Source organism: Poecilia latipinna, unplaced genomic scaffold, assembly GCF_001443285.1.
Source record: "Poecilia latipinna isolate Pla-1442-1.1 unplaced genomic scaffold, P_latipinna-1.0 Scaffold885, whole genome shotgun sequence".
Taxonomy (NCBI): Eukaryota; Metazoa; Chordata; class Actinopteri; order Cyprinodontiformes; family Poeciliidae; genus Poecilia; species Poecilia latipinna.
Window position 1 is genome coordinate 45,094 of NW_015113501.1, and position 23,704 is coordinate 68,797.

Below are 23,704 nucleotides of genomic sequence, written 5' to 3' on the forward strand. Positions count from 1 at the left end.
CTTTCAGATCGTAAACAGATAATCCAAACAAGATGGAGAAAAAAAAAAATCCCTTTCCAGGAAGTCTGGCTAATTAATCTCAAACCTTAGTAGGTCAAGACTGTAAATAAATTTGACTCCAGGGTTCAATTTATTGAACAGCATTCGTTCCCCTTCTTCCAACCGACTCATTTTATATTTGACTTGGAGGTCAATGAGCTAACATTATACAGTCATTCTGCGCAGCAAAGCAGATCCACTAAACTGCTACAGTTTTCTTCATTTTAGACATCAGATGAGGAGTTTAGTAGATTGGATACATTAGAGCTGGCTTAATAGTTACTGCTGTTTGTGTTGGGCATCAAATGTGTTTTTGGCTTTACATACATTTTCAAAATTTAAAAAATAAAAAGAAAGTCAGGCTTTGGTAAGAGTAATGATTCTCATTATTTACATCTGAAGTATACATTCACAATGTGGGTCTGCCATTTGTTTCTAAAGGCTTTAGGTTCTGATATCCAGAGTATTTGAAATATTCCCGCCGTCTTTTTTAGAAAAGAAAAACAATGTTTTCACAGATTTTTCTAATGTTTTCTAATATTTTTAATGAAAAAAAACTTATTTTATGTGCCAGACTCGTATAGATTGAACTTTCTCATATTCTTGTGACTCAGTGAGTGCAACGTGTTCCAGGTCTGTGGCTGCACAACAAACCAAAACATCACCCCACCACAACCGTTCTTTACATAATGGATTTGTGGTCAAACATCACTACTTCAAGTGAAGGCTGTTGTTAAAGATGTCTTGTGGCTTATTTAAAAGCATCTAGCAAATCAAAGTCCTGCTCCTATAACTGTCTAAAGAGTCAGGGTTTCTGCTGGCAGTGCTTCCAAACAGGCCATTTTTTTCTGTCTTTTTCTCGCCGTCTTGTCCTGGACTTAAGCCTATACAACATGTTAATTGTCAGTGGGGTGCATTTGCTAGGATTTCAATTTCTGTGAAGATTGTCTTAAATATTTCCTGCTTTATAACTGTACAATTATAAAATTCAAGTTGGCTGAAAATCAAGATTGATTGGCACCCATATCTTTCCGTCATGGCATGATGCTAAAGTACACTTGTACTTCCACCTACATTTCTATAAAAAGTAATCACACTTGCTAGCTTTTGACAACATTTATATTTCCACTTAAAATTCACATTTGTCAACTTTATAAGACACACACACAATTTCTATCCAGATGTTGAATTTAAAAGCTGTTTCTTGTTCTTCATTCTTTGTAAACGAGGGTTCAAGCTAACATGAGTTGTTTAGAAGAACAAATGTGCAAAGACGATCATCCCTGACCCTGCATACCTCACCTTTTGCTGCATCTGGTCCTTGAAAGATTCAGAGGTTCTGGCCAGAAAAGTTCAGCAGGTCGGGCTGATGATGTGATGTGCATGGCAGGGGGCCAGCTAAATATTAAATGAACCAGATACACGGAGGGATGGGAGGGGAGACTCTTTGGCTGGATGAAGAGAGTAAAAGCACGAGGCGTGGGCAGTGCGGCTTGTCAGTTACCCATTTATGTCTGAGATAGTGCACAGCCTGCGCTTTGCCTCAGGAGGTGTGAGGAGTGTTGTGTGATGGATGCAGCAGCGAATCCACAACTGGAACGATGTACACGGCCCGGCTTCAAACGGAGCTGTGAGGGAGCCGTCCGACCATGCACAGAGAGCTAACTCAGTCTGGCTTGGTTCTTATATTTTTTATTCTCTAACCACATCTCAAAAGGAGCAGAGATTGAGTTGAGTTATGAGGAGTCAGTCTGCCACCATAAGATAAAATGAATTGGAGTGGAAATTATGAAATCCTACATTTGTAACTGTAAAAAATAAACTTTAGGTTTGTTTATGAAAATGAATGCCAAGTCACGACAAAAAGAGAAAGTAAGCTGAAACAGCAAGTCAGTAGAATAGATGGATTTTGGAAAGAACTTTCTCCTTATCCTTTTTTGGACTTGTAGCTAATGCTAGTTATGTCCATAACCAACAATTTGTACATATTTCCTAAGTAATGAGAAAAAAGCAAGCACGAGGAAAGCGAGAATGCAGCCTAGAGTTGTGTTAAGCATGACTGTTAAGTTAAACTTTGGTGTCAATTCATCAATGGTAAATTGCTTGTGTGTTTTGTCTAGTCCAGAGGGCCCCAAAGCACATGGTACTCACTTCCTGTTTTTGAAAGAGAAGTGTTTACGGTTCCTTTTGCTGCGAAAAATAACAGAAATTAAAACAAATGTCTAATTCCAGGAACATTTACGCCTTTTTGTTCCTTCTGCACACCTGATAAGCTGAAGCGTAAAAAAAGAAATGCATGGAAACCAAAATAACATTTAGAACCGAGCGGCAGCTTATGCATTTGTGGAGCAATATTCAATGAGTCGCAAAGTGACAAGCTCCAGGTGGCTTGAATGGCCCGCGTTGTTATGGTGGTGGTTAAGAAAATAAAACCGGTAATTCTCCATCTGTAGGAATCATTTGAAATCCCCCCTGGCTCATGTTTTCTGCAGTTTTGCTGACAATATAACACAACTTGCTCTGCTCAGCTGATTAAACGTTACCTCAAAATGCAGACATTAAAATTAAAATATTAAACGAGGCTAACTCAGGCTAAACGCCCAGTAGAAAGCTCCAAATTGGCTGTTTTTATATTAGTGTTGTTATAATGAAATTTGTGCACAAAGCGATGAAACATCTCAGAATCAGGAAAAATTAAAAGGACATGGGTGCAATCTAATTAGCTGAAGGTTAATTAGGTCACTTTTTAATTTTATTTCCTGGACTGGTTTTATTTTTAATGCTGTCAGAAACCATGTGGCTTATGTTAAATCCCCATCTGTGACGCTGCCGTTCATTTACTGACTATACAACAGGAGCTTTTATCTAATAAGAAGGATTTGTGATTTTCCTCTGATTCCTCAGTGTTTGCTTTTGAATGTCAGCTGCACAAAGTTGACATCCAAAGAAGAAAGAAAAAGGTGCATGGCCTTTAAGACTTTTGACCTGATCCCTGTCTGATTTATGAAGATATAAAATCAAATAAAGATGGCCTTCCGGCAAAGTTCATCTCTCTCAAAATACTTGTTATTTTTCAGCAAACCTGGTGGGGTGAGAGGAATAACCTTTGATGCGAAATGCAGTGCAACATCGGAAGGAAAGCTGCTAGAAGACTTAAGATTTACCTTCCAGCAGGAGAGTGAACATAAACATACAGACAGGGTTTCAATGAAATGTTCTGGAGCAAATTATATACATTTGTTAGAATGGCCTCGTCAAAGTCCAGACCAAAGATAAATAGGCTTTAAAATTACTGTTCAGCTCAGTTGGCAAACTCCAACTGAGCTGAGCTGTTTGGAAAAGAAAAAGTGAGACAATTTAATTCTCTAGTAGGAGACGTGCAGCTAAGATAAATGTTCACAAATGCAAAGCACGCCTTTGTTATCATCCATCTTTCACCATGCAATTATACAATTTTTGTCTTGGTCTATCACAAAGAAACAATTAAAAATTTGCCCATTTACTAATTTCAAACTGTAAAAAAGTAGTAGTAGTAATTTTCAAGGTTCTGTATATGTTCTTGACAGATGCAACTCAGGCAGATTTTAATCACATAGAAGCCATTCAATCTGCTGAAAAGTCACGGTCATTTGAGATTCCTGCTTTTAACATCCACGTAATTCATTCATGATTCATTCACAGCAATAATAAAAACCCAAAGCTGTTAATGAGAAATTATGTAAACTGTTAAAGGTGCAAGTTTCCCAAAATGTAAACAAATCAATGCTTTAAAAAAAGAAAGGCTTATGTTGTAGCCCACAGCTGAGTCACAGCCGCTGCATTTTTAAAGCCCCTGACGTAGACTGAGTACAGGATTAAATTCGGAGTGTGACCTCAAAAAACAGAAATGTTTGAATCTCCCGTTAAAACCTCTCCTCAAGCCCCACAATGCAGTTCCCTTCATTTTTTTGCCTTGTTTAAAAGTGCAAACCTTATCACGACTTGGAAAAACTGCAGACGCCATAAGACTCTTTCAGAGAAAACGTGTTTACCGGCTAGAAACTCTCTGGCTTCTGTGAAGTTTGAGGAAAATAAACTCAGCACTATGGGAGTCTTTTTTTTTTTTTTTTTTTTTTCTGACAAGGTTAAGCATGGTGAGAATTTTGGCTCCTTCAGCCGGATTACATCACGCACAGAATGTGGGAGCACATAAACCCAAACACTAAAGGATCAAAACATGCAAATAGAAACGGTGCCAAATAACCTGAAGTCTAAACAAGCCATCCTTCAACCACTGACATTAATGCACGTTGTCCTCAGCTTTCCTGGAATCTCAGAGCTGAAGTCCAGAAGCTCTTCTCTCCTAGTTGAAAATGTGCTTAACGCAATACTCAAATTATATACGACTTCTTCAGTCTTCTTTCTTTGGCAAACTTCAATTTTTTGAGATCAAACAAATTTTAATATCAGAAAGAAATAACTTGAGGAGTGGCAGTGACATGGCAGTGATGTTAAAGTGTGTGTTCTTATCTGAGATTAATATTGCTGTTATGACCGAAATAGTTCTCATGTTTACTACCTCACCACTTCGACGCCATAAAAAAAAAAAAAGACCACTTGGCTGGCATTACTTTTCTTCAGATGAACACCCCCCGGTTCGGTGCTGCATCATCACCATCACATGTCCATCCAAAACACATCCACAAACCGCAAACAAGATGGAAATAAATATGACTTGTTAATATTGGCCCTCCCTATTTTACTTATCAAACCGATACCAATGTGTTGAAAACTGATTAACTAGCCAATGCCAATTGTTCATTCCTAACTCTGGAGAAATGCAAAAAGTTTTTTCAGATTTTAGTAAGGGCAAAAAGGCTATTAAAACCAACTCCCTTTTAAGTTATGTATACATTTTTAGTCTAACTTCACCAGCCACACCTATACACAATTTTAATAAGTCATTGCCAGACCTAGATAATCAAAAATCAACTTAAAAAAAACAACAACAATACATGTCTGACAACATGAAGGAGGCTAAAATCAACACATTACGCCTCAATCTAAAGACACTCAAGAACAGAACATTTTGTCAGTCAAAAAAGAAAGAATACAAAGACATTTCTAAGGATGTTTTCACACCTGAGGTGTATTGGACGTTTGAAACCAACTGAGGTTGTTTTTCTCCTCAGTGTGATGCATTTGTGTAGGTGTGAATACATTGCGGTGTAGACTAAATCAACCGTACCAAGATCACTTCCTACAAACGGTAACTGTATGTTAAAACACTCCAAAGCTTCTGGAGACCATAACCTAAAAGAGCACAAAGCCTGTATTTGTCTTGGCCTAAAAACCAGCACAAAAAAAGACCAACATGTCAAACATGGTGGTTGTCTTCAGAAAATTAATGACGTGGTGGAGCTATGAATTCTCCTCTGGACCAAAAAATCCTAAAGGAGAATCTCCACTTTTCACAGTGTGACCTTTCACTCATTCTCGCTTGGGTTACGCTGTAAGCCAATGATTCAAATCACATCAGCAAGTCCACCTCTGAAAGGTTCCCAAAAAACATCCTGGCGTGATTCCAGTCACAATCGAGATGCGAGTCTTGTTGGCAGTTAATGCAAATGCTTGGTGGCATTTAATGCCACCGAGTCTCACGACCAATTATTGAGATTTAAGCGGCACTGACATTTGATTGACGTTTTTCTGATTTAAAGATGTGTCAGTCTATTCAGATTGGCTTTAAAAAGATGTCAGAATGCAATAATTCATGTTAGAGTAAAAATAAACAGACCACAAGTCCATCATTTATATTCTGTCTTGGGGCAACTTTATATGTACACAGAGAAAGCTGTTGTCACCATTTTGAGTGTCAGCACCCACAAATGATGCAACGCGGCATCAGTGGTTTGTGCACAGCACTTGCAGGTTTAGCTGTCATCCTGACTTGTTTTATCAAATTGCAGCGCAGAGAGAGGGAGGGAGAGATGTAATGCAACTAAGTCCACTTTTGCCTGTCCTTTGTCTTGGAGACTAGGTGGCTTTTTTTTTTTTTTTGTCTGTAATCGAATGTACTTTTGTTGCATTGCTGGAGTTAAAATGCAGAGAAATTGCTAAAAAAAATATGTTTCTACAATGGGCACGTAGTGAAAATGCCTCCCTTTTTAAGTTACATTCTAATGGGAGGAAGTACATGTTAAAACCACAAACTTCCATGTGGTAACCTGAATGTATGTGACAAACCAACATAATGTCACAGACAACTGTGAAAAGCTCTCAAAATGCTAGGAAACGACACAAATACAGGCAAGGTGACCGACCTGAAATTCCAAGGGATACTTCTGGGATCGAGGGATAGGCAGAAAATAAACACTTGAACCAGAAAACTAAATCCTAAGCAGAACACAACCAGATTCAAGAATAACTTAAAGAGTGAAACAAATAAAGTAAGGTTTTCAGAGAGAAATAAAGACTATCGTTTAGAACCTGAAAATTACTGCTATTTTTTTTAAATACCCACAGTGTAATCTGGATATGGAATCAACTTCTAATTAATTTTAATAATTCAGCTGATCCAAGTGATTATTATCGACCAAACAACTCCATGAAGTCCGAGGAAGACAGCAATCTGAGAGGTGCAGAGATTTAAAGGAGGATTGGGTCATAAAACAATAACCCGACCTTTGTCCATTGTCTAAAACCTAGAGGGAAGGCGTTCAGCTAAACTGACTGCACAAGAGCAGCACTAATCAGAGAAGCAGTCACTGTAACTCTGGATGAGCTGCAGTAGGGTTTTAGCATCTTTGTATGGAAAAGTACATCCTATTTACAGTTTTCTGACAGCCATGCAGATCAGTGGTTCCGAATCCTGGTCCTCAGAGACCACTGTCCTGTATGTTGTAGATGTAGATGTCTCGAAAGACATGTAGAAGATCGTTGGGTCAGATTAGACCAAAAGAAACCATTTTGGTTTGTGAAGCAGATGTCTAACTCTTCACGTCACTCTGAACAAACCCTCACCAACCTCACTACAAGAGGTAGTAGCATTATTCTCAAAGACAGGGCAACATTCGAGATCTTTAAAAAGTTAACATTTTAATAGGGTGTGTTTACGACATAAAATCTAAATAGAATATCTTGAAGTTTGCAGTCCAGATGTGGCAAAATGCGAAAAAGTACAAAGGGTGTACAAAAAAACAGTTGTGCAAGGCACTGTAAAAAGAAAAATCAAATGTTATGAAAAGGATAAAAAGGTCAAAAATAACAAACCAAAGAGTCAAAAGAGAAACAATTCAACAGTGAAAGGAAAGCAGAGAAATGTTTCTTGAGCATAAATTGGGGTCTAAAGAGTTCATCAGACTGTAGAGTGACGTGTCCGCATTGAATCTCAACAATGGAGGGATTTGTTGCTGCAGAAAGAAAAGAAGAAGCCATCAGGATTACTGCCCTCTCTCTCAGGGACAGCACTACCTACAGAACAGTTGGATTTTTGTGTAACAGATGGCAAAACAGCTGCAGAGGCCATGTTCATATGAAGGTTACGCTTACATAAGAGACCTCTACTCACAACACACACCTTAAAAAAAAAATTAAAAAATTAAAAGCTGATGCTGTCGCATTGCCAAAAAAGCAGAAATTCTGATTTGCGCTACCTTCTGTCACTCAAAGGGGTCCATCATGTAAAACAGCAGGTTTCAGTTTGAGGCAGTTTAGTTTCAACATCTTAAATCATCATATTAAAGTCATGAAAAGGCTGCATGAGAAATAACCCCTCCTACATGACGTTTGATGACCTAAGAAATTAGCTCAACTTAGCTGATTTATATGCTCAGTTGTTTTTGTTTTTTCTTATATGTTGTCTAATACTAAAAGCTCCTTTTTTGACGCTAAGCCCACCTTACATAGTTTATTATTATTATTATTATTATTATTATTATTATTATTATTATTATTAAAACTGACAGCTATCCTTGTTAACAGAGTGGAGCAATATTTTTGCTCATTAACAGGGTTCAAATTGATAAAAACAAAATAAATAAAAAAATTAGTACATTTTCAAGCCGCTGTTGTGTTTGGATATTTATTTTCCTTTTTTTTTCCTAGTTATTTTTCCTATAGAGATGAGATGGATTTATGTTTTTTTGTTTGTTTTTTTTTTTGCTCAGTTGTTCATGTGTTAATGTTCAATATGACCACCATAAGACTCTAGTGTGAAAACTGCTTTAGTGTCCATAAATTAGGGTGACCAACCATATTTTTCCCCGGACATGTCTGCTTGTCACTTTCTGTCCAGGGCATCCAGGGGCTTTCTTTGATTGATGAAAATGTCTAGGGTTTCATCGTTTTTCAGGGGACCAATGGGTATACTTATATCGCCCGGTGCGATGCATGGGATGAGGCAGCCTTCCTTTCATGTGACATTCTTCTCCGTCTTGAGCTGCTGCCAAGTGGGTGGTTTTGATCCGCTCATAGACAGAACAGACAACACAAGCTGTGTGGCAGCACTTCTGCTGATGTTTGCAAAATGCAAGAGTAGCTTTAAGGGGGAAAATACATTTCCTTCACACCATCCTGGTCACAACAAATGGGTAGCAGAGTGCACAAACCTGGCAGAGGAGAATGAAGACAAAGACTAAAGACTGAAATATTGAATGTAATTTAAGATTTTTGTATTTTTTTTGTCTAATTTGACTTAAATAAAATGTCTTCATCTTTTTACAGAATAATTCTCTAAGTTACAGAAGAGTGATTATAGGGGAGGCACAAATCTGACACTTTTTGCCAATATCACCACTGGCGTTATGCCAGTTTTTAACCGCTATTTAGCATTTGTTATATATATTTCCCTATGTTTCCCTTTGACAGTGTGTAAAAGTGACCACACTGTTTTCATTGCTTCTCTGTTACTGTTAAAACATCCCATAATCCTGCGCTGCATCACTATCACAGGCACATAACAGAACAAATACATGGACAGGTCCCTTATCACACCCCCTTCCAAACACACACAAATGGCAACAAAATGGAAATAGCAAATATTGGTTGCTCATGTCGTGGTGGCTTATCTGACGGCAGCCAGTATGCTAGAACATGACCAGCACCAGCTGACGGTGACGTTAATACCAATATATTGCGCACTTGTATCTTAAAATCATTCTAAAGAAAATAATGAGGTTGATGGCATTCAGATTACAAAGTAAGCTAAAAGAACACCACAACACCAAATATAAAAGTTATTTTTACTAAGTTAAAGTAACCGGTAACCCAGGGATGGACACCATGTTTCATTTATCTCTCATTCAGCCTCGGTCGGTGGAGATTAACTCTGGAGATTGACTTTGACAGTCTGATTCTTTTTCCTTTGACTTCTCACTTGCTTTGACAGTCACGGACAAGAAAAAGCCTGTCAGCTCCATGTATAAATAATGTTGTTCTCTTGAAATACCGACTTTTTGTCTTTCTGCAATCCCAAATGTTCCACTATCATTGCCTGGGAGTTGCAGCTGATTTTTTTTTTTTTTTTTTTTTTCCAAATGGTTGGCAGTTTTTCTCTAGGCAGATTTTCAGAAGAGACTATCAGAGCATGTGTGTTTTATTTTTCCAGAAAATTTTAATTTCGCTGAATAATTAGTACTCTGGGTTGACAGATGTCTCTTGATGAACTCCTTGAACTCAGCGAGTCTATCATGGCATCTTAAGTGTGCTGTCTAAGAACTGACAAAACACTTGGATGTCAGCTTATGACTTAATTTCGGTTTTGAAAGATGGATCCTCAGCTCATCCATAATAAGCAAGACAGTTTCTTTCTCACTCATTTCTCACTCATTTCTCATATTTTTGTTTTTCTTTACTTTGGTGTCTTATTCTCTTTAAATTTGGATCTGTCCCTACTTGAAAACGAAGCCTAAATAATTCGATTTTTTTCCATTTGAAGCTTAATAGAGTTTGGTCTCAAAGCCAACTTAGTTTGTCCCTCAATTGAGGGATCAACCAAAACCTTCAAACAATTTCTCAATCAAGCCAAACGTTTGGTTGTTGCTAGGTTACTTCATAAAGATTTATCTTCACTAACCAATTTAGATGTGTCTAATGCTGGAGGGCTTTCCTGCAACTTTTAAATGCATCTCTTCTCCAACATGGACTGAATGGCTTCAGTGCCATTGCCAAACCACAACCAACGACAGACTGAGATTCTAAAACAGTGCAGAAAATCGACATCATTCTCAACTCCTTCTGTTCCCTGATTGGGCTGGTTGAAATTTTGCCAAAGAAATCAAACTCAATGGGAAAAATCCTAGACGGAGCACTGAAGGAGTATGAAAATCAAAGAGATGCAGCTGGAAGGAGTTTCCCCTTACTTTATTTTTTATTTTATTTTTTTGTCTTTCAAACACAGCCAGAGATATTTCAAGAGCAGTAGCAAAACAAAGGTTGTTGTTGTCCATCCCTAAAACACTCCCTTTAGCAAATAAAAATTAACACACGGTCAGTATGTCAACTACAAAGTAAGAAATGGCAAATAATTAAAACTTGATATAAATAGATAATAAACTTTTTTATGTGCAACACTGTGATAACTTGTTCACCAATAGACGTTGCTCAATTTGAAGTGTGTAACTGATTAAATGGCATAAAAACTATCAGAGGATAAACAGTTTATTGCTGTAGCTGCTTTATGTACAAGGTCTCCAGCCAAGTTGCATTTTTATTTCCAATTTTAAATCAGCAGGTGGGCCTACTAAACAGCATTCTCCTATTTCTGTCTTCTTCAAGAAATATGGACTTCATTGTGGTCGTTTTAAATCAAATCTTATGTAGTTTCACCACAAAGTAAACAACTATTGATATTATATTATTGATATTCATTAATGTTTATTTAGGAACTGACAGTCACACCTGAAACACAGAAACATGTGATACATAAATCTGGCTTTTAGGTTAATATGTGCTCACAGGCACAATCTGAACGGATGATAATCAGGCATGTGTCTGCTTTGTTGCTCCTGGCAGGAAATTAGATCCATAAATTCATGTTCACTTTCTGGAAATGCACATAAATATATTGATCTCCATCAGCTACTGTTTCTTCAAGTGACGGCAAGTAAAATGTATGTGACAAGGACATGGGGGAAAAAAAAAAAAGTCAGAATAGAAATGCTCAAGTTTTCTTTAACAAAGTTATATTTTAGTTTTTGACATTTTAGTATTAGTTTATCAATCACAAGACTTGCACACATTTTTACTTTTCAGTCATTTGTGAATTCCTTTATTTTTTTATTATTATTATTGAAATGTATTTCTGCATAGGTATATAAATAAATATGCATGGATGGATGTGGAGACAAATAAATGAATTGTTTGTCAGATGGATTGAAGAATGGTTAAAGGACTGATAATGGCCAGATTGTAGGATGGTGGATGCAATGACAAATGGATACATGACGGACAGATGAATGTATGAACAGATAGACCGATTATTATCTAATGGGTGGACACTATTTTTACTGAGGAAATAAATCCGACATAAATCCTGACAACAAAGATCTCACTTTCATGTTCTATTTCAATAAAACATAGTACATCATTTGCCTTTCCATACTGTGCACAAAACTGTAAATAAGGAGTTCACCATTAACAAAGATGAAATGTAATATTTCTATAAATGTTCAAAAACCGTTTAAATGAATCCAGCCATTTAAATAAAATAGCATGAAGCTGTGTAGCTTCGTGGTATTTCAGCAGCAGTTGTGTTTCGCTATAATTCAGAGCAGGCAGCAGGTAAATAGTTAAAGGCCTTAAATACTGCCCATGGCTCTCACCTCCTTACAGCTGAACCTTTTGCATCTCTGAAAGGTCAGTTTATCTTTGCATTTACCAACTTTCCATTGCTTGGCATCCAAAACAGAGCACGTTCCACAGGGTATATTTATTTTCTGATTTCATTATCATTAATATTACTACCGAGATTCAGCCGGCTCTACTTTTAGGTCTGCAGTTTCTACTGTTTTTCAAAATGGTTTCTTGCTTCACTTGTCCCCGTTCAGAGGGAAAAGGGAGATGTGAACTGGAATAAAGAAGCTATTTCAGGGGCTTTTTAGTCTGTGCTTCTAGATGCCATCCATTAAAACAGGTCCGTGAGAGAAACTGTCCGTCACTGCTGACAGTTCTCGCTGTGAAGCCTTGTGGGGATTAGCTTCAGAGTGCTGAGAAGATCAGAACCGTATGCATCAAGTCTGCAAAAATATGGATGAAATGAAACCATTCTACAGAGAATTTCATATAGTTTCAGCAGAGCTCTTAGAATTTTTATATGATGATTCAGTAACGTGTGGCAGCTTGGAGAGAAAAGGTCAGCTTATGATCTAGTATAGCCTCACGGTAAACAACCTAAGTGTTTTTAAAGAAGCCAACTGGACTTGTTCAGCTCTGACCAACAGCTGGAAATATTTTGACTTTCACGCTTTTAAGAGCCATATGTAGTTTATTGTTACCCACCCTATGACTGTGGCGTTTACCTAGTGTTTGCAAAAACTTGTCGGAGATTACCGATGTGAATTAAAAATTGGCCTTCAAATAAAACTTAAAATCGTCAATTGTGGCACAGGGGTGGAATCGAGATTTTAAAATCCAGGGAGTTGTTAAAGAAGGCTAAGAGGAGGGCAGTGATGATGTTGGGGTGTCACACAAAAATAAAATACCCAGGCAGTGCTGTAATAAATGTGATTGATTCAAAACATAAAGGTCAAATATTGAGATAAATATGTAATGCACAAATAAGTCTGACTAATAGAAGGTATTTATCTTTTTTTAAAATATAGATTAAATAGATGCAATTCTTCAGCACATGAGTACATTGTCCTGTATGTTTAAAAAATGTCTGACCTCTCATGGCAGTTTGGCAGACTTGAATCAAAACTTTTTTTTTGAAAAGCGCTTTTACCTACTCAACCTGGTCCCGGGTCTTTTTTAGCTGCATTCAAAAACATGGTTAGCTTGGGAGGATTGTTGGGAACCTAGGGCAACAGCTTTGGATTCACTTCTTTAAATTTAAATTTCGCGAGCCTACCTTATGAATATGTATGGAAAAGTATCCTTCTACTGTAATTTGCTAATTGTAAGTATGCCATTGAAAAGCTTTGCATATTTCAGATTTTATTCCTTATTCAAGGTTCTGAAATATAAAAGTAAAAAAAATATATTAAGAAAGCTGAACAATTTTTTTTAAATAAAATCGGTGGACAAAGAGTTTTAATTGCACTTATGACTTGTCCTGCATAGTGAAGACAAGCAAATAACAAAAACAATATAATTTGTGGAAAATATACATTACAGACTTTACACAAGAATGTTAAAAATAATAAAACAATTTGTATTGCATGTTACATATCACAAATGATCTGCAGTTGAAATTGCAGTAAAAGAATATCTACCATGTTGACTAAGTACAACTGAATACAAAAGGATGCCACATTTTACAAATTTCCATAACTTTACAATTGTGTTACTTTGTGTCAGATACAGTCCCAATAACGTATATTGAAGTCTGTGATTGCAATGTGACAAAATGTGAAAAAGTTCAAGGGGTATGAATACTTTAACCTAAAAAAAAAACAGTGGGGATACAGATGCCAATTTACAAAAGTTTTCTAGAGCTTTTGTCTCACAACAGTGCTTTTATGCTAATACCTCTACATCAGGGGTGGCCAAGTCCAGTCCTCGAGAGCCACCATCCTGCAAGTTTCAGATGCATCCCTGCTTCAACACACCTGAATCAAATGACTGGCTCATTATCAGGCCTCTGTAGAGCTGATCCCGGTCTGTTGGAGTAAGGATACTTCTAAAACTTGCAGGATGGTGGCTCTCGAGGATTGGACTTGGCCACCCCTGCTCTACATTTACATCTGTAAATAAAAAGGGAATATATTCTATAAGTGGGAGATACGGCAAATGACAGAGAAAAGAAATCACTCAATTTATCACCAACACAGATCCATAATTATAGACCTGACTAAAAGCTACATCAGAACCTTTGTTTTAAGCATTAAGCCGAGTTACACAGGGAATGTCTAGATTTTTTTGTACTCATCTTTGCAGCTTAGTTCCATGGCCTGAACTTCTTGAACACTCACCTGATGGTAATCTCAAAAACAGTTCACACATGAGTGTGTCTTGTAAATTAAACCAAAAAAAAAAAAAAAAAAACACCCCTGTGAAGCAACCAGTATCGGCTTCACTGATACACATTAGCACAAAAAAAATGCTGATTGTGCCCATGATTCCAGAGAAAAAACACCCAAAGAGGAGTATTTCATTTGTAGAAATTACTTGGGTAAAAACAAAGATGGATTTTTAAATTTTGAGCATATTAGAAATTAATGAAACAAACATCTTGGGGAATTAAAAGTTCACCAGATGAAGCCAAGGGTGACCATTCATTCGGAGGACTCAGCCAGGTGTGAGGGTTGATAATATGTTCATGGAAGCGTGCCGATTCCATCAAACACCTGCGCCTTCTCCAATCTTTTTTCTAGCCAGAATTATTTTTTATTATTGCAAATGCTGTGGAAAAACGGTGAGGACTGAAAGTGAGTCAAACAAAAGGATAAAGGAAGAGACAAAGATAGGTAAACCGATTATGTAATGAGCAAAGAAACTCTTGATGACATCAGTGTGTAAAATTCCTTAAGAAACTCGACCCTTTGACCTTTAATCTGAATGATCCAACTACTACAAGTGATTTTGTGCACGTGAAAATGCCAAAACTTTGACAGTTTCCTATTTTCTTCTTTTCCAGGTTCCTTTAAATGAGGTAACATGGACAAAGTGGTCATCTGCCTCCTGATTCTGGGAGCCGCTATGACAATGGTCCATGCATGTCCCAAATACTGCGTCTGTCAGAACCTCTCGGAGTCTCTGGGGACCTTGTGCCCCTCTAAAGGTCTGCTTTTTGTTCCACCGGACATAGACCGGAGAACTGTAGAGCTTCGGTTGGGAGGCAATTTCATTCTCAAGGTCACCACTCAGGACTTTGCCAACATGACAGGTCTGGTGGATCTCACTTTGTCTCGCAACACCATCAGCAGCATCCAGCCTTTTTCCTTTATCGATCTAGAGACATTGAGGTCACTGCACCTTGACAGCAACCGGTTGACTGAACTGGGAGCGGATGACCTACGAGGACTGATCAATCTGCAGCACCTGATCCTCAACAACAATCAACTAAATCAAATCTCAGATTCAGCTTTCGATGATTTACTGCTGACTTTGGAGGATTTGGATTTGTCTTACAACAACCTGCGCAGTGTGCCTTGGGAGGCCATCCGTAAGATGGTCAACCTGCATCAGATAAGTCTGGACCATAACCTCATCGCCTTCATTGCTGAGGGGACTTTTACAGACCTTGAAAAACTGGCTCGCCTGGATCTGACATCCAATCGCCTCCAGAAGCTTCCTCCGGACCCGATCTTTGCACGGTCCCAGAGCAGCATGGTGATGAGTACACCTTATGCACCTCCACTCTCTCTGAGCTTCGGTGGAAACCCACTGCACTGTAACTGTGAGGTACTGTGGCTGCGAAGGCTGGACCGTGAGGATGATATGGAAACATGTGCCTCTCCAGCCAGTCTAAAGGGGCGCTACTTTTGGTCTGTCCGTGAGGAGGAATTTGTCTGCGAGCCCCCGCTCATCACTCAACATACACACAAATTGCTGGTGCTGGAGGGCCAAACAGCTAGTTTGCGTTGCAAAGCAGTCGGCGATCCAATGCCAACTGTGCATTGGGTTGCTCCAGATGATCGTTTGATTGGCAACTCCTCAAGAGCCACTGTATATGAAAATGGCACCCTTGACATAGCAGTCACCACATCCAAGGACTATGGCATTTTCACTTGCATTGCTGCCAACGCCGCAGGGGAGTCTACTGCCTCCATCGAGCTATCAATCATTCAACTGCCCCACATCACTAACAGTACTAATCGTACTACACTGCCAAAATCAGGACTTTCAGACATCACCAGCTCTACTAAGATAGGCAAAGGGGAGCCAAAGCCTCCTCCAGAAAAGGTGGTTTCTGTATCTGAAGTGACTGCCATCTCTGCTTTGGTCAAGTGGACCGTAAGCAAATCAACTCCAAAGGTCAAAATGTTCCAGCTTCAGTACAACTGTTCTGATGATGAAGTTCTCATTTACAGGTAAGAGAAGCTGCAGTCAGTTATTTCCAAATTAAAGCTGAAATCTCACTGGCCATACTGCCCAATTGGGATTGAGATATAATCTCTTTACCTCAAAATGCCATAATAAGTTCAGGTTTTAGAGTTAATTGCTAATTGTCTGAGCTCTTGAGACAACTATTTCTTGTGAAGCATTACTCTGAGATCAACATTCATCATTCTTAATCCTTCTTTAGTTTTTTTTTTGTTGTTTTTTTGTTTGTTTGGTTTTTCACCATAAAGCAGACAATTTTGTGAGGATACAGCTTTCACATTCTGAGAAACCCAAAGAGAAATCCTTGCCCTGAACCATTAATTAGAAACCCAAGAAGAAAAAGGATTATAGAGCTCATTCTAATGTATCCCTCTTAAGCTGCTGAACTCCATACAAGTGTGGGCCTTGGTGACAGTAGCAGAAGATCTTTGGGGGCTCTGTGAAATCAATTTTCTGTTTTAGATGAGATGCTGAATGGAAAAAAAAAAATTCTGATGGATAATTGTCTGGAAATATAGAAAATAGCCTCAGTGTTCAGCTAAAAAATGGTGTGGTACATACAGAGAAGAAAAATAGCTTTTTCCAGATTCAGTATCCCCTAAAGTAACATTTATAGATCTTTCCAGAGAATGCCCACATAGTAAGGTACAAGCCATTGTGAAAATTAGATACCTTTCTAAGCTTCAGCGGTTTTATGTGACACCTTCCAAGCTCCAATAATTGACATCAAATTTCTGCAAAACCTTATCAGATAATTTATTTTCTATTACCTGCATAGGACTGGTGTTTAGCTGGGAATCTGAGATTATAGCCAAACGCAGCAGTGAAGGATGTTACTTTTCACAAGCGGAGTTGATGCATCTCACATCTGTGCAAATTCAATAATAAGCTTTTTATCTGATTTCCTTCCCTTTCATGCACATTCTGTACCAGCTTTCCTCTTTTTCTGCCTGGTGACAATAGTGGATGAGTCATCTACATTTGCATTCATGAGGAACTCGACAAAGCTAAAGCAGTTCCCTGCATTTTCTTTCTTCTTTTAAATTACATTAAATTGCTTCTCTTCGATTACTAGCAGTAACTGCAAAACAAATTGGGTTGCTGTGTATTTAAAAGCTCCATAATTAATTTGTTGACCAAAAAAAATCTATTGTATTCATTATGTTTATAGGGTTATAGCATTCCCAGAAAGGACTGTTTTCATTAGATCAAAATGAATGCAGCGATGTGCAGCTACAATAGCTCAAAAGGGTCAAACAGTTCATTACTTATGTTTGATGTTGAAGCCCATGTTTACGTTCACCTGGTGGCACCTGAAAGCGATCAAGCATCAACTAAAAGATGCTTGATCGCTTTCAATATGTTTGGAGAAAACCAACTACAGCACATCAGCAAAAAATGATTAATACAACAATCAGGTAGAGCTGGAGAGGTGTAGTAGTTTGGATTTGTTCTGCAGCCACGCAACCTGGGAACCTGGAAGTCATCAAGTCATAAACTCTACTTTATATTAAACTTCTTCTCTGACATCTGAAGTTTGGATTAAACACTGTCTTCAACAGGACAATGATCTTAAGCATAGTATTGTATTTACAGCACAACTGCTGAAAAAACTAATCATTTTGTTGCAATGGCATAATCAAATTTCAGGCTCCCTTGATTGAAAGCCATAATGGAACCTTAAGAGAGCTGTGCAGAACCCAATGTTAGCCATAATGTTTAAAGCAACGCTTCAACAAGTATTTTGAAATTCATCAACAACAATAAAAGAGACTGATGAGGGTAAATGAAAAATTATTAGTGACAGTGTTTACTGTTTAACTCTTAATTTTCACCATGTTGTACCTACAATTACATATTTATGCCCCAGGATGAGCAGGAACAAAAATAAAGCTTCCTATGAAAACCAGTTTCTAAAATGATATGAAATAAAGTAATATAAGTTTATTGCTTGCAAATGTTCACCTTTGTCTGAGTTTTCCACCTAAGAATTCAGATAAATAAAAAAATCAATCATGGCCATGAGGGGCAGCAGAGCAAATGTACGTGTTCACTTGCAGGTTGCATAACAAGACAGTTATGTTGAACAGCAAACATTCCCATTGGTGCCTTCAGAGTTCAAACAAGTTGATGGGTGTACCATCCAAAGCACATCATGCCATCAAGCAGATGAAAGAAAGAGACATTTCTAGCATCAACAAGAATAGTTATTTATAATTCCCACTTAAATGAATCCAGCAAAATTGCTTGTTTGCTCAGAATAAATCCATTTGGTATCTTATAATTATTGATGCCCATTTAATAAAACATCCTAAAACATTTGGTCTAATCTAGTTGACCATTTGTCTCCTTCAAATCAAATGTTACACAGTGGAAGAAAAGTAGTAATCTCTTTAAATTACTTTCTGCATGTAAAATGCTACATGACATGCTTGTTCTTTGGTATTTATTTTATATTCTTTGTCTAAATCAAACATGCTATAAGCATATTTATTCTTATCAGTTTTGATCCCTTGCGAAAAGACTTTTGTCATGCTTTATCTTCCCATTTGTGCTTCCAGGATGATTCCCAGGACTCACCGGGCCTTCGTAGTCACCAATCTGGTGCCGGGAATGCAGTATGACCTGTGTGTCCTGGCCATCTGGGATGACACCGCAACCACTCTCACTGCCACCAACATTGTTGGATGCATCCAGTTTGTCACCACGGAAGATTACCCACAGTGCCAGTCTCTGCACAGTGGATTTATGGGTGGCACCATGATTCTGGTCATTGGTGGCATTATTGTTGCGACTCTGCTGGTCTTTATCATCATCCTTATGGTGCGCTATAAGGTAACCAGTGGGATTCAAACCAATAAATTACCCACTGTAAGTAACACATACTCCCAGACAAATGGGGGGGTGAACAGGTTCAATGGAGCCCCACCACAGGTCAAGTCCACAGTAGTGGTCATGCGTGAAGAAATGGTGGAGTTTAAGTGTGGATCCCTCCAGAGTAGCCTTTCTTCATCATCATCGTCCTCTAACTCGTTGGACAGCCAAACAGGAAGAGGAGCAGGCTATAATGCGCAGAGCAGCGAATGCAGCAACCTGCCAAGTACCAAGTTTAGGAGGCATGTGCACGGCACTAAGGCTCGGCAAAACCTGGACCAACTTTTAGGGGCCTTTACATCACTAGAGCTACGGGGTGCAGCAAAGGACCACCAAGGAACTTCTGTCTCCTCGTCCTCTGCTGTTGCCAATCCCATGACAACAGTGGCTGTGGCACCACCATCTGACAAAGAACCCCTGCTTGGGAGGGCTGAGTCCACAACAATGCTGGGGCGCCTCCTTGGGTTTCAACATGAGGATAAACCAAAGAGGAGTCACTCATTCGACATGGGGCATGTCGGGGCAGTACAGTGTCGCAGCAGTCAGCCACGTAGGATCAGCAACATCTGGACTAAACGCAGCCTGTCTGTTAACGGCATGCTTCTGCAGTACGACGACAGCGAGGATGAGAAACCCACTTTTGAGAGCTCTGAGTGGGTTATGGAGAGCACAGTCTGAGTCTATGACCAAACAATAGATCTATATTAAAAACTAAAGAGACATGAACACAGCGGGATGTTCTGTATGAACTTCAACCATGTGAATACTGTTTAAATGATTATGTGACAAAAATAAAGCTGACTGTCCAAGATTGAAACTCTTGACTATATTTGAAAAATGTTCCATTCTGAATCCACTGGAGAAATTACCTACATGGAAAAACTATCTACAGAACGATAAGATACTCATACTGGATTTACGTCTTTAAAGGAACTGAACTCTATGAGGACTTACTTCAACTGTGATAACCTATATCACACGTTTCAGACTCAAAGTGGAAATGTTCCAGCTGTAGAAAGAGGGGGACCACAGGAGCTAGTATAGTAGAAAATTAAAACAAAGTCATTTTTATTTTCATGTTCTGTTTTTTATCATTTTTACTATTTATTATTTCAGGTGATTCACCAGAAGAAAGACTCACCTCAAAACATTAAAAACAGGTTTACACAGGATGTACCAACTCTCATGTTGCCATTTTATACCCCTATTTATCATCATCATCATCATCATCATCATTTTCTCAGGTTATGCATGAGGTGACCGTATGAGAAACAAAACAAATGCTAACTTAAAACGCAGGCTGTGCTTGTACTCAAGTTTGTAAAAGTGTTTTTTTTTGTTTGTTTTTTTTGAGCAATCAGTATCTTAAACGCAGCACACAGCAGGCAGTGATCTCATTTTGAGAAATCAGAGGAACTCAAATTGGAAAATTGAGCTAACAGCTAATCAGAACAGGAACCACTCAAAACCAAAAGTATGGAGTCTAAAACAATTCAGTCAAATCAATATGAAATTGTCATGTGGACACCGTTTGGTTTTCTTAACCAAATTGTGTCTATATAAGTGTGTATGCCCTATAGATGGTGGGTAGAATAGCCAAGCTGTGAATCACTGCTTCTCTGTATTGATGGGTCCCAGTGGAAGTAGCTTTGGTAGCTTTTTGGATATGTCCCAAGACGGAAAAAGCCCCTTGCCAGGATTTGCTGTAAATGCTAAATCTTACAGCCATCTTGAGGATTCCAAACAACCTTGGGGCTCTTGTTTACAAGTCAGGTTATAACTGAGGAATAGATTTACTTTGTGGATGAGATCAGCATCTGCTGAATGTGATGTGGACACTGCATCAGTGAATAGTGATGAAGAGAGAACTGAGCTAAAGGACAAAGCTTTCAATTTGCACGCCAGTATATGTTCCATCATTCGGTTAAGGTCATTAGTTGTGGGTAATAAGCCATCTGTAAGTGCAATTGGATGGAATTAGCTTCCTTAGGAGGGCTGGATTCTCATAAAGAAAGGGTGAAGGATTGCTCTATAGAAGGTGCTCATATTAGAGTCCCAGTTTCTCAATATTGACAAGAGCCAACAAAGGTAATTTGGGTATTGGTATTGCCATCTGGGCCAAACTGGAAGAGCCCCTTCCACAGATCTGCTGGAGAGATTACATTTTACAACTCTCTCTTGAACCCCTCAGAGAAATCATCAAATGAGCTGAAGGAAGTAGCTGAGGGGGACTTAGGTCTGGAGAGTTCAGTTTTATAAGCTACTGCTTCAAGTAAAGTAGTTTAACTACCCTGGTTGTTAAGATGTAGGGGTAAAACAGAGGAAAAGATCTGATTGTTGGACTGGAGGGACATCTACAATACAAACACTGAACCAGCCTGCATTGGCGACAAAAGAAACGAGGCAAGACTTCTCAACCTACCCATCAGAGGACATGAAGTCCCTTGGCTAGACTCATGAGTCTAGCCAAGGGACTTGGCTTCACACTTTATTCACAATAAAGTGTGAATTAAAGTAGCTAAAAACTCCTATATAGAAAATGGGGGAAAGATCCACTTTTGGAAGGCAGTCAGAGATGGGGCTGCTTTGCATTGGCAGGGAGTCAACTGAAGAGGTTTTGGTAAATGAACCTTGTTGATCTTCTGATCAAAAGAGGCTGGATAGATAATATCCCATTTTATTTGGGAATGAATTAGTGTCCCCCAGTTGAGGTGAGGGAAGGGCCTTCTGGCAGAATTCGTTTTCTTTTGCATCCTTGCTGGTGAGTGGAGAGAAAATGTGTGATGAGTAAGAGCATTTTATGTATAAAAGTGACTCAACAGAGTGCTTAAATTGCAATTAAAGTTTTAAATTTAAGTTCAAGCTTCAGAGTGTGAAATTAGCTCTGAAAGGAGCTGTTAGCTTGATTTCACAATAATGTATTTCCCCCCCAATTCTCAATATTCAGATCACTCCAGCTTCAGGAAAGATACTGACAGCAAATACTTATCCTATCTGCCCACCCCCACCCCACCCTCCCACCTAGTTGGTCTCCAAGGAGACAATTATAACGTTTGTCCAGCTCAGGTTGAAATCCTGCTTTGCAAGTAATTTGATTATCTGGTGCTGCTTTGCAGGAGTCCCTGCAGACCAACGGCTCATTGACGTGAACGTCGTTTCCCTAAGAGTGTGGTTTCAGCTACTATCGGCACAAATTACTGTAGCCAAATGCAAACAGTGTTTGAAATTCATCAAGCCCTTTTAATCATTTGCCCAAAGCAGCCAACAGCATGATGTATCACTGCATTCTGAAACTCTTCAGGCAACAGAAACAAAGAAAGCATGATAATTACTCATTTAGCCAGGTTAAATGGAGGAATTTGTCATTTATTGGCTGCATAAAGGTCACTCTGCTGCTCATGAGAGGATTTTATTTGGAAAAAATGGGAAGAGTGATGACTTTTAGGGAGCCAATAAGTTGCAAAGCCTGGGAATTTATTTCACCACATTGCATGATACAAAACCTATTTTGATTAATGTGTTTACTTGACTTGATTCACCTGAGGAAAAATTCATCTGTTCTTCTCCTTCATACAGGGCTGTACATTGCAGTAAGATACTTAAAAATTTGTTACTTTTCAGATCACTGCCTAAAGTTAGCTGCATCATCCCTGTGTTTTAATGCCTTTATCAGTATTCTGTGGGACTGTGCTGCATTTCAAAAATGTTGGGTGATCATCATTTCCTTTTCCTCCTACAGTAGATGTACTGTTCTGTATATTGGTATATTTTTTTTGTACAATACCTGGGTGAGAATGTAAGGGGGTCGGGTGGGGATTGTGCAGTAGTAATTTTATTTTCATGTGAAGCAAACAGTGAGAAGGTGCTTTACTGTGGTGTACCAATAAAAGGTGGTTGTTAGTTGGCTTACTGAATGGGATTTTACATGATGTTTCAAGAGCGGAGGACTGGAAATTCTTAAGTGGTTGAATCAACATAAAGTGCATGTTTGCTCTTAATGTGTTACCTTTATGCTGTCAGTTTTGTGGTTGTTTCCCCACCACATTTATAAAGTCATATGATTGTTTTATTTATTTTTTTCCCCCTAGCTAAGCTTGACTTCCAATTTGTCAAAATTATATTTCTGTAAAACTTTTTTTCTGACAGCTCACATAAAAAAATTGTGCATATCATTATTTTGAGATTTTTTCTAAATAATAAATAACTATAATATAGATAGTAAAAAAAAAAACATTGTACACAAGTTATGAATCACTAGAAGTGACTGAGTATATCAGTACTTAAAAATTCCTTCTTTAGAATAACAAAACAATCTTAAAGACCAGATCATTTAAAAAAGCGAAATCTCTAGACGGAACCAGACTAAATGAAAACTGTGTGATGGTAAGATGAGAATGGTGCTCTGGTACTTAGCGACCAGTGGGAAGCAACCGTTGAGCCTCTGCGTGCAACATCATGTATCATCCCTCTCCATTCTGCTAACCAACACTATAACGTAAATGTGTACTTGACTCGACATAAGACATGATTCTCACCTGAACTTCTAAGCAGAAAAACATCTATTAAAAAAATACTCTTTGTGTGAAAACATTTTGCTACAAAATGA

The 23,704-nt window shown here is 38.4% G+C and overlaps 1 protein-coding gene and 1 long non-coding RNA gene across 2 annotated transcripts in view; one reads left to right on the plus strand and one right to left on the minus strand.

Annotated features, from left to right (window-relative positions):
• LOC106957213 (leucine-rich repeat and fibronectin type-III domain-containing protein 2) overlaps positions 1–21,186 on the plus strand; it is a 49,979-nt gene extending 28,793 nt beyond the window's left edge. The window contains exons 2-3 of the mRNA XM_015048480.1: positions 14,816–16,211; positions 18,786–21,186. Of these exons, the coding sequence (XP_014903966.1) occupies positions 14,836–16,211; positions 18,786–19,776 (2,367 nt within the window). The 5' untranslated portion in view covers positions 14,816–14,835 and the 3' untranslated portion in view covers positions 19,777–21,186. The remainder of the gene's footprint in view (positions 1–14,815; positions 16,212–18,785) is intronic.
• LOC106957214 (uncharacterized) lies at positions 965–23,499 on the minus strand. The gene is made up of 4 exons (XR_001426909.1): positions 23,421–23,499; positions 6,401–6,407; positions 2,555–2,559; positions 965–974 (listed from the first exon to the last, which is right to left on the minus strand). It is a non-coding gene; the product is annotated as an uncharacterized LOC106957214 (long non-coding RNA).
• Positions 23,500–23,704: the final 205 nt, after the last annotated feature.